We start from the raw sequence: 14,300 nt of genomic DNA on the forward strand, positions 1-14,300 counted from the left end.
GCCCTTGACTGGAATCGAACCTGGGACCTTTCAGTCCGCAGACCAACGCTCTACCACTGAGCCAAACCGGCTTCGGCAGGCTGACACTCTTATCTACTGAGCCACACTGGCTAGGGCGTGTCCCGGTACCTTTCAATGGGCCTGAAATTCCACCAGGAGAGTCAGCCAGTAAGAATATAATCTCACTTTCGAAGAGCATTTAATGGGAAGTCTCTGATCATTTGTCCCTGCTATGGCCCCCCAGGCCCTCAGCTGCCTCTGTCCTGGCACATGCCATGCTTTATGGTGAGGCTGGCACAGAGCTGGCGTATAGGAGGTGCTCAGAAATGAAAGAAGGAAGAAGGAAGGAAGGAAGTCTTCTATAGTGTGCACGAAGCATTTTCACACGTTCCATCTAACTTGATTCATTCATTATTTTCCATAGCCACGCCAAGAGTGGGAAGAGTGAGGTACAGTCTTCATCAGCTTTTGAGAAAGACATAGTAGGTGCTCAAGAGTGTTTATTGAATGAATGCATGCATGAATGAATGAATGAATGAATGAAAAGGTGGACACATGGGCCCGTTGCTTCCAGGGGACTGATTAAGGGCTGTGATACCAGAGAGGGAGGCCAAAATTCAGAACCTGGGAGAGGCTCTGCGCCACCTGCTCTGTGTGTTCAAATCCCCGTGTGCCCGAGCTGGGGTGTGAAAGCCCTCTGTGTGTATACGACCCCCTGGGTGCCCGAGTCCCGTGTCCTCCTCCCCTTCACCCCATTATGACAGAGGTGACAGAGCTGGGTCCCTACCCTCGAGGAGCTCCCAGGTGGGGCTCCGGTGAGCAGAGCAGTCATGGGTGCCAGGAGCCCTGGGCACCTCTTGGCCTTCTCCTGCAGAGCCAGCTGGCTCAGAGCCCCCAGGGCAACCCCAGAGGGCTGCCGGCAGGGGAGGCGATGTTTATACTCCTTTGGTTTGTTGGTTTGCAAGAACCAGCTGCTGGGAGAGCACTCCTTCCCTGGCTGTTGAGAACTGGGAGCGCTTGGCCTGAGCCCCAGGACCCAGAACATACTAGTAGGTGCAGCCACACTCCCATCCCCCAGGACAGGAAGGCAGACAGAGAGGAAGTGCTGGCCGGACAGAGGTGAGGGCCTAGGTATTGCTGACCTAGAACCCTGGTCTGTTCTGCTGTTGCTCCCCACAACCACCCCCAGGTGCTTCCCCGGTGCCTCTCCAGGCAGGCCCCCGCTGTTACCTAGGAAATACCAGAGCAGGAATCCCCCTGAAGCCAGCGCGACCAGGGCCAGCCACAGAGGCGCCAGGCGGAGGTAGCCCCGGACTTTTCTCTTCCGGGAGGCCTGGAACATCCCCTCCGGCTCCGCCTCCTCGCCATCTCCTCCGTCGCCCTGCCCGCCAGCCGCCTGGGGGGCCTCCGCCACGGGCATCCTGGCAGGGAAACAGACCGGGGTTGAAAACGTCCTGGCATTCGCAAGGGAGCCTTTGCCAGATGCCAAGGATGCACAGAGGGAAGGCAGCCAGCCCTGTGGAGTGGAAGGATCGTATGGCTCCGTGGTCAGCACTGCGAACGGGCACGGAGCCTCTTACCCAGCGGGCACGCGTGGCAGAGCTGGACCGGTCTGGCTCTGGAACGCTCGCCTTTGCATCAGCTTCTCTGGTCAGAGGGCAGGTGGAGGCTTCTGTGCCTGAACCCAGCCCCCCAGAGCCTGTACCCACAGATGGAGCTGAGGGATACACACATGGGCACAACAACTCACCCGCCTACCTTCACCCCGGGGATGCTTTTCACGCCTCCCGGTTTTCCACAGCAGGGCTTCCCACATACCCACACAGTCACTCCCCCAGCCTCCCCCAGCAGCCCGAGGCCGTGCTGTGCTGGGCCAGCGGCCTGCCCTTCAGAGCGCTGTCCCTTTTGTCCCCCCTCCAGCTCCCAATTCTCTCAGCGGGGGAAGGAGGAGATGAAAACGAATATTCACTTAGTGTCTACAGGTATCACCTCACGTAATCCTCTGGTCACCCAGGGGTGTGGGGACCATCGTCCCCAGGCATTCTCCTTCCCCAGGGCCACTCTCTGGGAACACATTACATGGATTATCCCGCTTAAACGTCCCACCACCTGTCAAGGTTCTGCACCCACTGGACAGATGAGGACATGGAGACCCGGAGTGTTTTAGCAGTAACTCAGTCCAGGGTTTCCCGGCCTGGCCTCATTTCTCCAATGGGATCTGAATATCTAGCACTCACCACTGACCCCATTTTATAGTGAAAAAAACTGAAGCCCCGAGAGGCTAAGCCATTCGCCCGAGGTCACACAGCGGGTAAGTGGGAGGTGGGGGGAGAAAGGGGGTGTGTGTCCAGCTGTCTGACTCCCTGCTCCTTCCACTACTGGGTGCTTCCTGTAAATGGGCTGTTAGTGAACACGTCATGATTCAGTTACGGAGCCACCCCATGTTTGCTGAGCTCATGTGCTTGAGGCCAGGCTGTGTGCTGGACCCCGTTCTCATGCTCTCGTGCCTGACAGCCCAGCAGGAGAGGGACAGCGGTGACAACTGCCCGCTGAGAGGATGAGCACACTGCTCCCGTCTCTCCCTGTCACACCATGGCCTCCCCATTGTTCCAAGGCCTGGTCCACCAGCAAAGCCTGCGGCCCTCCCTTCCAAATGCTCCCAGAGCCCAACCTCATCTTGGTGCCTCCACTGCTCCCACCATCACCCGGGCAACAAGCCCCGCAGGGCTCCTGTCTACCAAGAATGGGACCCAAAGCCACATCACAACCCACGGGGGTCTATGTGCCTCGGCCCCGGCTCATCTTCCTGTTCTCCCTGCCCACTGCTGCAGCCCCACCCAGCTCCTTGCCAGACCATCAACATGCCAAGCACACACCAGACCATCAACATGCCAAGCACACACCAGACCATCAACATGCCAAGAGCACGCCACTTGCTGTTCCCACCACCAGGAGCACTCTTCTTCCATTTGCCTCATGGCCCGCTGCTCCCTGACATCCTTCAAGTCTTTGCTCCAACGTGACCTCGTCGTTGAGGCCTTCCCGACCTTGGCCCTCTCTCTTTGCCGCATTTCTTTGGGCCTGAATTGCATGAGGTGCTCACGTGTCCTTTGTCTCCTTGCGGGGAGCAGGGGCTCTGTTCTGCTCGCCGCTGTGAGCCCCGCTCTGAGAGCAGAACTCGGCTTTCCGCAATCATTGCGGAATGAATGAACGCCGAGATCCCACCTCCTTCCCACACGGGGCCGGGCCAGCTTTTCCCGCCTCCTTTCCCCCCACTTCTCTTCCCTGTTGCACCTCAGTGACATCGGACTTCGCGGTTATCAGTTCTAATAATAACTATGGTAAAAACCGTACGGGTCGAGGGCTCTCGCCAGCTCTGGGCGAAGAGCAGAGCGCCGATTGGTTCTTGGAACACGGAAAGCTTTCCCACACACCCTTCCTTCGGCAGGGCTGCCCACATCCTGCCCGGCCAGCTCTCACGGCTCTCACACCTCAGCTCAGCGCTCACCTCCTCCCGGAAGCTCTCCCAGAGTGCCCCAGGAGAGCAGGTGCCCCTGTGCAGTGTCCTGGGCCACCCCCATCCATCAATACTTCAGCTTGGGGGGGGGGGGTGCGCATTCTCTCTGTCCCACTGACAGTGAGCTCAGGAAGGAGGGACCAGGTGTACCCCAATTGCCCCGACCTGGGAGTACCTGGACCCCACCTTGGAACCTGTTCCTCTCCCTCCTGCCCTTCTGACCATCGGAGGGTCCTCAGTCTGCCCCCCTGGAGTCTGAGCTCACGGGGGCCCAGCCGCACCTCCTCCTGCATGCCAGCCCCGTACCAGGCAACACCGCAAGCCACAGTGCCCCTCAGCCTCCCGCAGCCAGGGATGCTTGCCTTGCTATTTCTATTTAATGAATGGGGAAACTGAGGCATAGAGAGATAAAATTGCTCCCTCAAGGTCACGTAGCCAGGGCAGGGCAGAGCTGGAATCCTCATCTACCACCTCCCAGGGAGGCCCTTTGGGCCAAGAGCAACTCCCTGCTCTGAGCTGCTGTGACCACGTGTTCCCAAATGTGGGGGTGTGGGGGAACGTCCCTTCCACACACACAAACAGCTTACACACAGCTGTACACAGATGGAAACACAGAGGCACACACACACTCCTTACTGTGACACAGATTCATAGACACACACACACACACACACACACACACAGCCAGCTCCATTCAATGCTGAGCCCGGCACTAAGGTCCCTGTGTAGTGGTGTGGGACTCTGGGCCTGCCTTCCCCACTGTACAGCCAGGTGGGGTACCTGGGTATGGAGCAGGCAGCATGTCCAGCCCTGCAGGGTAAAGATGGGGTGCTCAGCCGGCAAATCAGGCCTCCCCCTGCCTTGTCCCTGTCCCGGAATCCAGCAGCCCCACCTAAACCCGGGCCTCCCACACCTGGAGCCGGCAGCCCCTCCACTGCCTGTGCTGCCCGCACGCCTGGCCTGGCTCTGCCAGCCCCAGCTCATGGACCCCTCGCCGACTGCTCACCTGGTCACTCCCTGGCCGAGGAGGCCCTGCAGACCTGGCCTCACAGCAGGGCAGACGGCTCAAATTCCAGGAAGCCGGGCCCCGCTCTCAGAGTGGACACTGTCCCCGGGTCACGCATAGATCCGGTCCCCTCTCCTGGAGGCCCCCCGCTTACCTCTGGGATTGGCAAGTGGGTGCCGGGCCTGCACGCAGACCTCACAGCCTCTGTTTGTCCAGGCCAAGGCCTCCCCACCCCCACCTGGCCAGCGAGCGCCGGATCAATGGCCCAGCGCCATGGCCGGGGAGTCTGGCCCGTGTCCTCTGTGGCCTGTGGCCCGAGGCGCCATGGGCCTGCCGCTCGGCTCAGGACAGCACTGTGACTGCGCTCAGGTAAACAGTCCGGAGGCAGGAGACAGGCAGTGCCCGCCCCGGCCCGCCCCGCCCCGCCCATGGCACCCCGGAGGCCGGCGGGCAGGTGCAGGAGACCTGAGCTGTCTCCCGAGGCTTGTTGCCTGGTGACATTCCTGCCTGGTTACAGTCCCTGGTCCCCGAGAGCAGGAGGGGGTGGCAGGGACGGGGGGCTCTGCCGAGGGGCCTGTGTGGTGCACTCGGGGGCTCCCACGGGTCTCCATGCCTGGACAGGTGAGACCAGAAAAGCCAGCGGCCCGAGAGGGAGAAAAGGAGGCGGGGCCCACGTGCTCCGGGACAGGGGAGAAGAGAGGGGAGTGCAGGGTGGGGTTTGGGGCCGTTTTCTGCTCAGTGGGAAACTGTGTGAATGGCTCCCTCGTTCTGCAGAGCTGTGCTGCCGTTTGGGCGGCCACTGGCTCCAGGCGGCTCTCGAGCACCTGGGATGGGCCAGGCTGACCTGAGACGGAGACGCACACCAGGCTCGAAGCGGTGGTCCGAACGCAGAACGTAAAACACCTCAGAAAGGAGTTTTTGGCATTGGTTACATGTTGAAATGGTCACATGTTGACAATGTTGGGTTAAAGAAAATACACATAGTGGCCAGATGATGGTGATCTCTGAACGCATAATAATCTGGCCACTCAGTGTATATCCTATATAATAAAAGGCTAATATGCAAATTGTCCCATCCACCAGGAGTTCAATCAGCAGGCAGGCCCGCTAACTGCCCATGTCCTCTCTCCCTGGCCAGGCTGGCCGGACCCGGACCCCACCCATGCACGAATTCATGCACCGGGCCTCTAATAAATAAATAAATATATACTGAGTGGCCAGATTATTATGCCTTCAGAGATCATCAGAATCTGGCCACTCAGTGTATATTATGAAACTTCATTTCATCTGCGTGGCTTCCTATTCTTCAGTGTGACTACTAGAACATGGAAATCCCAAGTGTGGCCACAAGTGGAACATTGAAATTCACAAGTGTGAATTGCAGCACCAGTGAGCAAAGCTGTGGAGGACAGTGGGTCTGACCCCGCGTGCTCCAAGCACAGGACGGGCGCCAGGGTTTTCTGGTGTGGACAGGCTGATCCGTGTTTGTCCCAAAGAGGAAGTTGCACATCTGAGACCCCGTGTGCCATGACCAGTGGGTCCCAGTGTGTGTGGGGGGGGTGGGGGGGGAGGAGGTGTGCATGTGCCCAGTGTGTCTGCCTAGTCAGCATGTGCAAGGAGTTTCGGGTGAGGGTAAGGAAGGCTACCTGTACAACACCTACTGTGTGGTGCCTCACACGCGTCCCAACCCATGTGCATGCTCCTGCGTGTGCTCTGGAAGGAGCCTGCTATGTGCAAATGGCAGGGGCATGTGGGGTCCACGCGTGTCCCGGGGTGCGTCCGTCAGGGGTGAGAGCTGTGCACAGAGGGGTCTGGGCGTAAGCTCTGTGGAGCTGGATGGTCTGAAAAGCAGAGCTTGCACAATCGGTGTCCTCTGTACTTGTCACCTACCCAGCCATCGATCCACCAGCCACAGCGTGGGGGAGGGGCTGCCCTGGGAAGCATGAGCGAGGGGCCGCCTCCCCAGGGGTCAGAGAGCCATGGGCGGGGGGCGCCTGCCACGGAGAGAGGGCGTCTGTGTGCCTGGGCGCCCCTGTCGCCGCAGCAGAGGGACATATTCCCACATGGACACGGGAGGACCGCACTGTCCTCCGGGAACCTGCCTTTCACACGAACGCTACCCCTCCCCGCCCCGCCCCCCCTCATCTCCAGAAAAGGCCTGGAGGCTTAGCCAGGGAGGCTTGGCGGTCAGCCACAGGTGCCCACCTCACGGTGACAGGATCCAGCCGGCAGTGGGCGAGGGAGAGGAGGTGGCCGAATCCCAGCCCCTCCACCTATTGGTGACCTGGCAAGACCCCCCAATTGGCCATCTCGTCACCTGTGGATGGGGTGATGGGCTGTTGAAGGCAGAAAGATGGAACTGGTTCTATATTCATTCCAGGTGCTCTGCCCAGAACATGGAGGCCTCGCAAAAGGTCACCTTCCTTCCTTCCTTCCTTCCTTCCTTCCTTCCTTCCTTCCTTCCTTCCTTCCTTCCTTCCTTTCTTTCTTCTTCCTTCGTCTCTCTCTCTCTCTCTCTCTCTCTCTCTCTCTCTCTCTCTTCCTTCCTTCCAGGTCTGGGGGAGTCGGGGTGGGGCGGCAGCGGTGACCCTCACACTCACAGCAGCCTCATGATGACGGTTATCCCAGGCCTGGCTGACGCTGTGAGGACCACGGACTACGGGCCAGGCACCGCGTCCAGTGCCCCACGGCTTAGTTCACTCACTGCCCACAACTACCCTTTGGTCAATGCCACGTTTAGCCCCAGTGTTTAGAAACCACGGCCCTGGAGAAACCTGAACGCACAACTCCTACTTTCCTAATGACACAAACCTGCCGAGTGCCTGCCGGCGTCGGGCCCGTGCTGGGCCCTGGGGACAGGGCCGTGAGGGAGACACGCCTGACGCTGCCAGCAGCGCGGGGCGTCGTACAAAGCCCTTGGCTTGGAGAGAAAGCACTTGGCCATTCAGAATCCTCCTCCCAGTGCTTTCTGGAGACCAGCTGACACTCGGAGGGAGGCGGGACCCAGCCCCGGGCCTCCCATCGGGACGGGGACCGCCTGCCTCCCCGAAGGCACACAAATGCTGGTGATGTGTTGAACTGTGTCCCCCACATTCATATGTGGAATTCCCAACCCCCGGTCCCTTTGGATGTGACCGTATTTGGAAATGGGGTTGCTGCAACTGGAGTAGGATGGGCCCCTAACCCAGGGACTGGTGTCCTTTAAAAAAAGGAAAATATGGAGGCAGACGTACACCCAAGGAGGAGGCCATGTGACCAGGGTGATGTTTCTACCAGCCAAGGACCGCCAAAGACGGCCAGCAAGCCACCAGGAGTAGGAAAGAGGCAGGGAACAGACTCTCCCTCACAGCCCTCAGAAAGAACCTTGACCTTGGACTTCTCTAGACTGTTAGACAATACACTTCTGTTGTTGAAGCTACTCTGTTTGTGGTACTTTTTACGCAGCCCCAGCAAACTAACATAATGCTGAGTGAACCCTCAGGAAATGCCATGCTTAGAGCACACAGTAGGTGCTCACAGCTGTCCACCAGAGGCTGGACCATGCGTGCTCCGCTTCCTCCTAGGCCCCCGCACACAGTAGGTGCTCACAGCTGTCCAACAGAAGATGAACCATGAGGCCCCCACACACAGTAGGTGCTCACAGCTGTCTACCAGAGGCTGAACCATGCGTGTTCCGCTTCCTCCTAGGCCCACGCACACAGTAGGTGCTCACAGCTGTCCACCAGAGGCTAAGGTGCCAGGACAGCCGAGTGTCATCACCTTCAGGCAGCGCCAGGTCTAAGCGGTTTCCCCCGTTGTCTGTCCCTCCCCAGCCCTAGCCTGCGAGTCCGTGAAGACAAAGTCCCGCCTGTCTTGTCCCTGCTGGATCCCGGCCTAGAACAGTACCTGGCACACGGGACAAGCAAACACTGGTGGAGCGAACAAATAACTGCCACTGTCAACTTCGCAGGTAACCCAGGACGGCTTTGAGCCCCGGGCCAGCGCCGGACTCTTCACGGTGCTGCCTCAATGTCCCCCCTCAGCCGCAGGGGAGACCGAGGTTCTGAGAGGGGAGGTGGGCCTGCCCCCGGTCCCACCGCCCACGGCAGCTGGAAGGGCCTGCATTCTGTCCTCTTTGCTGGGAGGTGTATCTGTTTTCTGGACTGCGGTAACGAATTAACACCGATGGGGCGGCTTCAGACAGCGGATCCTCTCTGTTCTCGAGGCCAAAACCCGCTGCCAGCGGGCCCATTCTCAGCTCTAGGAAGGCGCCCGCCTCGCCTACGTCCAGCTCTGGTTGCTGCCGGGATCCCCGGCTTGTAGAAACCTCACTGCGACCTCTGCCTCTGTGGTCCCCGTGCGTCTGTGTGTCTGGGCCCAATCTCCCTCTTCTTCTAAGGACACCAGTCCCATTGGATTTAGGTCCCACCCTCTCCCATAGGACCGCGCCTGAACTTGCTTACATCTGCAAAGAACCTATGTCCAAATACGGACAGAACCACAGGTCCCACTTTTGGGGGACCCTGTTCAATTCAGTAGAGGGAGTGATGGCACTGCTTGGGGAGACCAGGGTGGGAGACCACGGGCGAGCTGCCCACCTAGCCAGCCTGTCCTGTGGGCCAGCCACGCCTCAGCTCAGGGAGCCATCACTGGGGGTGAGGGGTCCACACTCCAGTCCACCCCAGAGAAGGCTCCCTGCTGGCCCCGCCTCCCTCCGAAGCCCTCAGGGGAAGTAAGGGCTGCAGGAGCCGGAGCCGTGGGGAGGCGGAGGGGCGGCTCCGTGCAAGTCCTAACCTCCGGCCCTTGAACCCCAGCGGACATCGTCCAGGCAGGCGGGAGGTCTGGGGGGACTGAGCTTCTCTCGGGCGAGGCAGTGCATTAGTTGCCTGGGATGGTCCTTACAGAGTGCCGCCCGGAGAAGGGTGGCTTAAAGCACAGAACGGTACGGTCTCCCGGCTCTGGAGGCTGGAAGTCCAAGGTCAAGGTGTGAGCAGGACTCGGCATTGCCAGTAGCCTGCTGCTCCCGCCCCTCTCGCCCGCCTGTAGTGGCATGAACTGTGCTCTCTCCGAAGGGCCGGGAAGGGTCCTCCTGCCCCTCCTGGCTGCGGTGTCCCTGTTGCTGGCGATGCTTGGCGCTCCGTGGGTTGAGGCAGCTTAACTTCAATCCGTCTCCGCTGTCACATGGCGGCCCTGTGTGTCTTTCCCAGGGTCCCTCCTCTTCTTACAAAGACCCTGGTCATAGGTCCAATGGGATTATGACCTCATCTTATGTACACCCACAAAGACCCCTGTTTCCATATTGGGCCACATCCCTAGGTGTGTGTGTGTGGTAGGGGGAAATTAGGACTTGACCATGTCTTTGGGGGGACACAATTCACCCCATTACAGGCGGGGCAGGAGGGACAGGAGCAGGCTGGCTGTTGACAATGCCTTGGGCTGTTCTTCCAAAGGGCAGGTCACCCCCTGTCCACAAGTCACACCTCCTGGAACCCCCTCACCGGAGAGCCATCCCTCTGGGCGTCCAGATACCCCAGGGAGAATCACGCCTTAAACTAGGAACCCCGAGACTTACCCAGGTGCTTGGGGAAGGCAGACGGGGAGGAGCAAGAGGGTGGGAAGGGGAGGGTTGGGGGAACGGCAATAGAACCCACGTCTGCCATGGTTCCCGGTCAGCCCCACCACAGCGCGTCACCATGACAGTGGAGCAGTCCCAGAGGCAGCCAGCCAGCCAGCCAGCCAGCCAGCCGCCTCCACCCCCAGCCCTGGGCTTCCCCTGGCCACAGCCCTGCCCTGCCATGGCACCTCTTTACGTACACTGCATCTTTAATCCTCACCGCCATCCTGGTGCTTCCCCGCTGGCAGCTGAGACAACGGAGGCAAAGGGAAGGTTAGGCACTCGCCCAAGGTCACAGCTGGGGACCAGCAGAACCAGGATGCAATCCAGGTCCAGAGCCAGGACACCAGCTGGCCCACGGAGACCACCGCTGGCTCCCTAGCACCCAGCACCGTGACCCGCACCGAACGGTCCTGCGGCAAATGCATGCGCTCCATCCTCAAGCAGTTACATCCCACACCCGCTGAGCTGTGCGGGGCCCTCTGCTACGGAGTCCCACACAGCGGCCCACGCTCCCCCCACGGCCTTCTCCAGAGCCCTCCCAAGCCGGGCATTCCCATAAAGGCTCAGGTCAAGCTTCCTCCTGGGGGCAGGGTGTGGCTCAGTCTTTCTGGTCAGTCCCTCCCCCACAGAGCTCCGGACTCTGCAGACAGGGGAGTCGTCAGACTCCGTGAGGCCACCTCCACAGAGGAATGGAGGACCAGGTCCCGCCAGCTCCCCCTCCCCTCTGCATCCTGGCTTCCTGGAATTGCACCCTGGGTACCCCCCTGCCTCCCCCCCACCCCTCAGCACTTCCTGCCTCGCTTTCCCACAGCCCTGAGCACCCTGCGTGTGTCATACCTGGTGATGGAAAATGTCTCTGAGCAAACCGGCAAGGGGATGTCCCAGGCTGTCTCAGGGCCAGGCTGCGGCTGCTGGCGCTGAGCTCAAGTGTAATCAACAACCCGCCCCTCGTCCCCAGTGACAGTGGCCATAAGACAGTAGCATGTAGGGTGAGAGCTCAGGGTTCCAGTCCTCCCCACTGGTCCCTAAACTCACTGTGTGTCCACCCCCGAGGGCCGCCTGTCTGCATCGGGGATGCAGGACTCAGAATCTCCCTCATTCTTGTCTTGCTAGGGCGCCGAGCGGTTTTATGAACTTGCCGTGTGAGTGCTGAAGACTGCCCGGGTTCAAATCCTTGTGCTACTGTGTTCTAGCCGTGTTGCCTTACAAGGGCCATGACCACTCTGTGCCTTAGCCTTCTCCTGTGTATAATGGAGTGGGAATGTTTTCTCTCCTCTCTGAATCATTGTGATTAGAGACAATGCTTGGACCAGAGCCTGGTGCTCACTGAGTGCTCCTCTGCAAGTACAGTGCCCCCCCCCTTCTTCCAAGGACCATCCACAACCCACTATTTCCAAAACCAGCTGCACCCTGGCCAGCCCTTTGACTGAAGCCCAGATCAGCCTTCCACCTTCTCCTCCAATCAGAGGGCTCCTCCAGCATCTCTCACACCTGGTCTCTCCTGGGTCCGATCGGCCTTCTGCTATGACGGTTATCACCTCTCTGTAGCCCCGGGATCTACACCAGGTCTGGCTCGCAGCACCGCAGATGGTTCTGAGAGAGGGAATTCTGAAGGTGACAGTAGGAGGCAGTAATCAACCCTACTTAGGACGAATCAGAGGCTGCCCAGAAGTGGAGATGCGGAGTGGGGCCCCGAGGGATGTGTAGGAGTGGGAGTAGATGGTTTGGGAGTGAAGATTAATTCAAACCCAAGGACAAACAGATGCCAAGAGTCCTTTGTGGCCCTGGCCCTCTCTTGAAGTGAAATGCATGTAGTTCGGCCACAAGCCACATTCCATGTGGCACCTGAAACCACAGAATACCAGGGCTGAGAGAGCATTTAGAAACCATCAATTTAAACAAAGAAAAGAAAAGAAAAGAAAAGAAAAGAAAAGAAAAGAAAGAGAAAGACAGCAAAAGAAATAATCCAATTAACTACCCCATTCACAGATGGGGAGACTGAGACATGAGAGCAGATGCAACCCATCAAGTCATGGACTAAGACAGTGGTCAGCAAACTCATTCATCAACAGAGCCAAATATCAACAGGACAACGACTGAAATTTCTTTTCAGAGCCACATTTTTTAAACTTGAACTTCTTCTAACGCCACTTCTTCAAAAAATAGACTCACTCAGGCTGTGGTATTTTGTAGAAGAGCCACACTTAAGGGGCCAAAGAGCCACACCTGGCTCGCGAGCCACAGTTTGCCAACCACGGGACTAAGACATGAGGAGCTCGACCCCTGTCCTGAAGATATCAGGGAGTCCATAGGGGCGTCGGCAGGTCTGGCCTGGCCGGACACAAGCCAGAGCAAGCCCACCCTGGCAGGGCTCAGAGGTGGAGGGTTAGAGGGTCAGGTGACTAAGGAGGCTGAGCCGGGATCCGAATAAGAGAGGGGGAGGCTGCCAGGTCACAGGTGAGGACGGTTTCGGCCACAGTCACAATCATGGCACGTGTGGAATGTGGGCTGTTGTTTTTTAATTGGTTGCCAGTAAGATTAGGATGGAATTTTGCTTGTTATGTTTTGTATTGCGTTGCTTTTTTTCACGAATGTAACTGTTTCCCATGCAGCCTTATAGATGCAAAGGACCAAGAGTTGTCGCCCCATGCACCTGAGTTTGCATCTGGGCTGCACTAGCTGCACTATTTTATTTTTTTACAGAGAGGAAGGAGAGAGAGGGATAGAGAGTTAGAAACATCGACGAGAGAGAAACATCGATCAGCTGCCTCTTGCACACCCCCCCTGGGAATGTGCCCACAACCTGACCGGAATTGAACCCAGGACCTCTCAGTCTGCAGGCAGACGCTCTACCAGGGGTCTTCAAACTACGGCCCGCGGGCCACATGCAGCCCCCAGGGGAGTCTGATCCTGCCCGCCAGGTTTTTTGGGCAGTGAGCGCAGCCAAGGTGTTACAGTAGGAATTAGTAGTTCATATAGTCCGGCCCTCCAGCTCTCTGAGGGACCGTGATCTGGCCCCCACTTTAAAAAGTTTGAGGACCCCTCCACTGAGCCAAAGCAGTTTCGGCCAGCTGCACTTCTTAACCTCTTGAGCCTCAGTTTCCCAGGTGATGAGACATGCTTCAGACATGCTTCAGACCGTGTCTGAAACATAAATATTAGCTTCTCATTTCTTTCTAAAGTGCTTCTTGACTGTCGTCGGAGTTATCTGGAATGTCAGTCATTAGACGGTGGGAGGTGTGTCCTCCTAGTCACGGTCTGTTTCCGCAGTTTTCTTGGTAACCGTGGGCCTGGAAGTCGCTTGGAGTGGGAGCAGGGGGGGTGGTGGGGGTGGGGGGCTGGGGGAACAAATACAGCTCGAGAAATAGGAGAACCGAGAGGCTGAAAGGACCTCCCGCCTCTCCTCCCTTTTCTCTTATCCCTCCATCTGCCCTCGCTGCCTCCTGCTCTCCGCTCTGCACCTGACGGACCCCAGATCCCGGGCCCTCGGCTGCCTGGTCCCCAGCTGGTGCCGCTTCTCTGCCCTGCAATCTGACCCGGGCGGGCCTGTCTCTCCTTGACTCTGCCCACCCCTGCCAGTTGCTCCGTCCTTGTTCCAGCTCCGAGGCCACCCTCTAATCCACTCTGGACCATCAGATCATTGCCACCTGCTGTGAGGCGGCCCGTCTCTCCGCTCGGATCTCTCGTTGGAAACAGCGGGGACAGCTGGGTCCCCTGCGCCCACCTGCTCACAGCGCCCTCTCAGCTTTCCGGCTGTCATCGTCTCAGCCCGTCCTCCTGCCTGGAAATCCGAGTCTGCAAAAACAAGAGCTTCTGTTGTGGAAGGAGCCTGAGGGATTACTTGCCTGGTCAGAGATGCCACCAGGTGCCCGCTGTAATCAATTGGGGCCTGCCTACAGAAGGGGCACTGAGGCTCCGGAGGACGAGGATCTATTAGCAAGGCCTGCTGTGCGCGGGTGCAATCGATTCGCCATGTCTGCCATGGGTGCAGTTTTAAGGATGCCAGACATGACACCCATGATCTGGCCCAGCTTTTCAGTCAAGGGCACTGAAAATAAATAAACTTCCCCAGCATTATCTCTCATTACCTGTGAGGCAGGTGTCATGCTCCAAAGCTTCAGATTGGGAAACTGAGGCTCAGGGAGGTTAGGACGTGCCGCTGGCGGATGGCACAGCCAAGA

General features: G+C 58.6%; 1 protein-coding gene across 3 annotated transcripts in view; it reads right to left on the reverse strand.

The window, feature by feature from the left end:
• TMPRSS6 (transmembrane serine protease 6) overlaps positions 1-4,886 on the reverse strand; it is a 31,698-nt gene extending 26,812 nt beyond the window's left edge. The window contains exons 1-2 of one of the 3 annotated variants that reach the window (XM_084876770.1): positions 4,678-4,886; positions 1,231-1,421 (exon numbers count right to left, since the gene is read on the reverse strand). In XM_084876770.1, coding sequence (XP_084732896.1) covers positions 1,231-1,420 — 190 coding nt within the window. In that variant the 5' untranslated portion in view covers position 1,421; positions 4,678-4,886. Of the gene's footprint in view, positions 1-1,230; positions 1,422-4,523 lie in introns of all 3 variants that reach the window. The other 2 variants (XM_084876771.1, XM_084876772.1) reach the window with 2 other exon arrangements.
• Positions 4,887-14,300: the final 9,414 nt, after the last annotated feature.

The sequence above is a fragment of the Pipistrellus hanaki genome, assembly GCF_964339955.1.
Source record: "Pipistrellus hanaki genome assembly, chromosome: 3".
NCBI classification, from domain to species: Eukaryota; Metazoa; Chordata; class Mammalia; order Chiroptera; family Vespertilionidae; genus Pipistrellus; species Pipistrellus hanaki.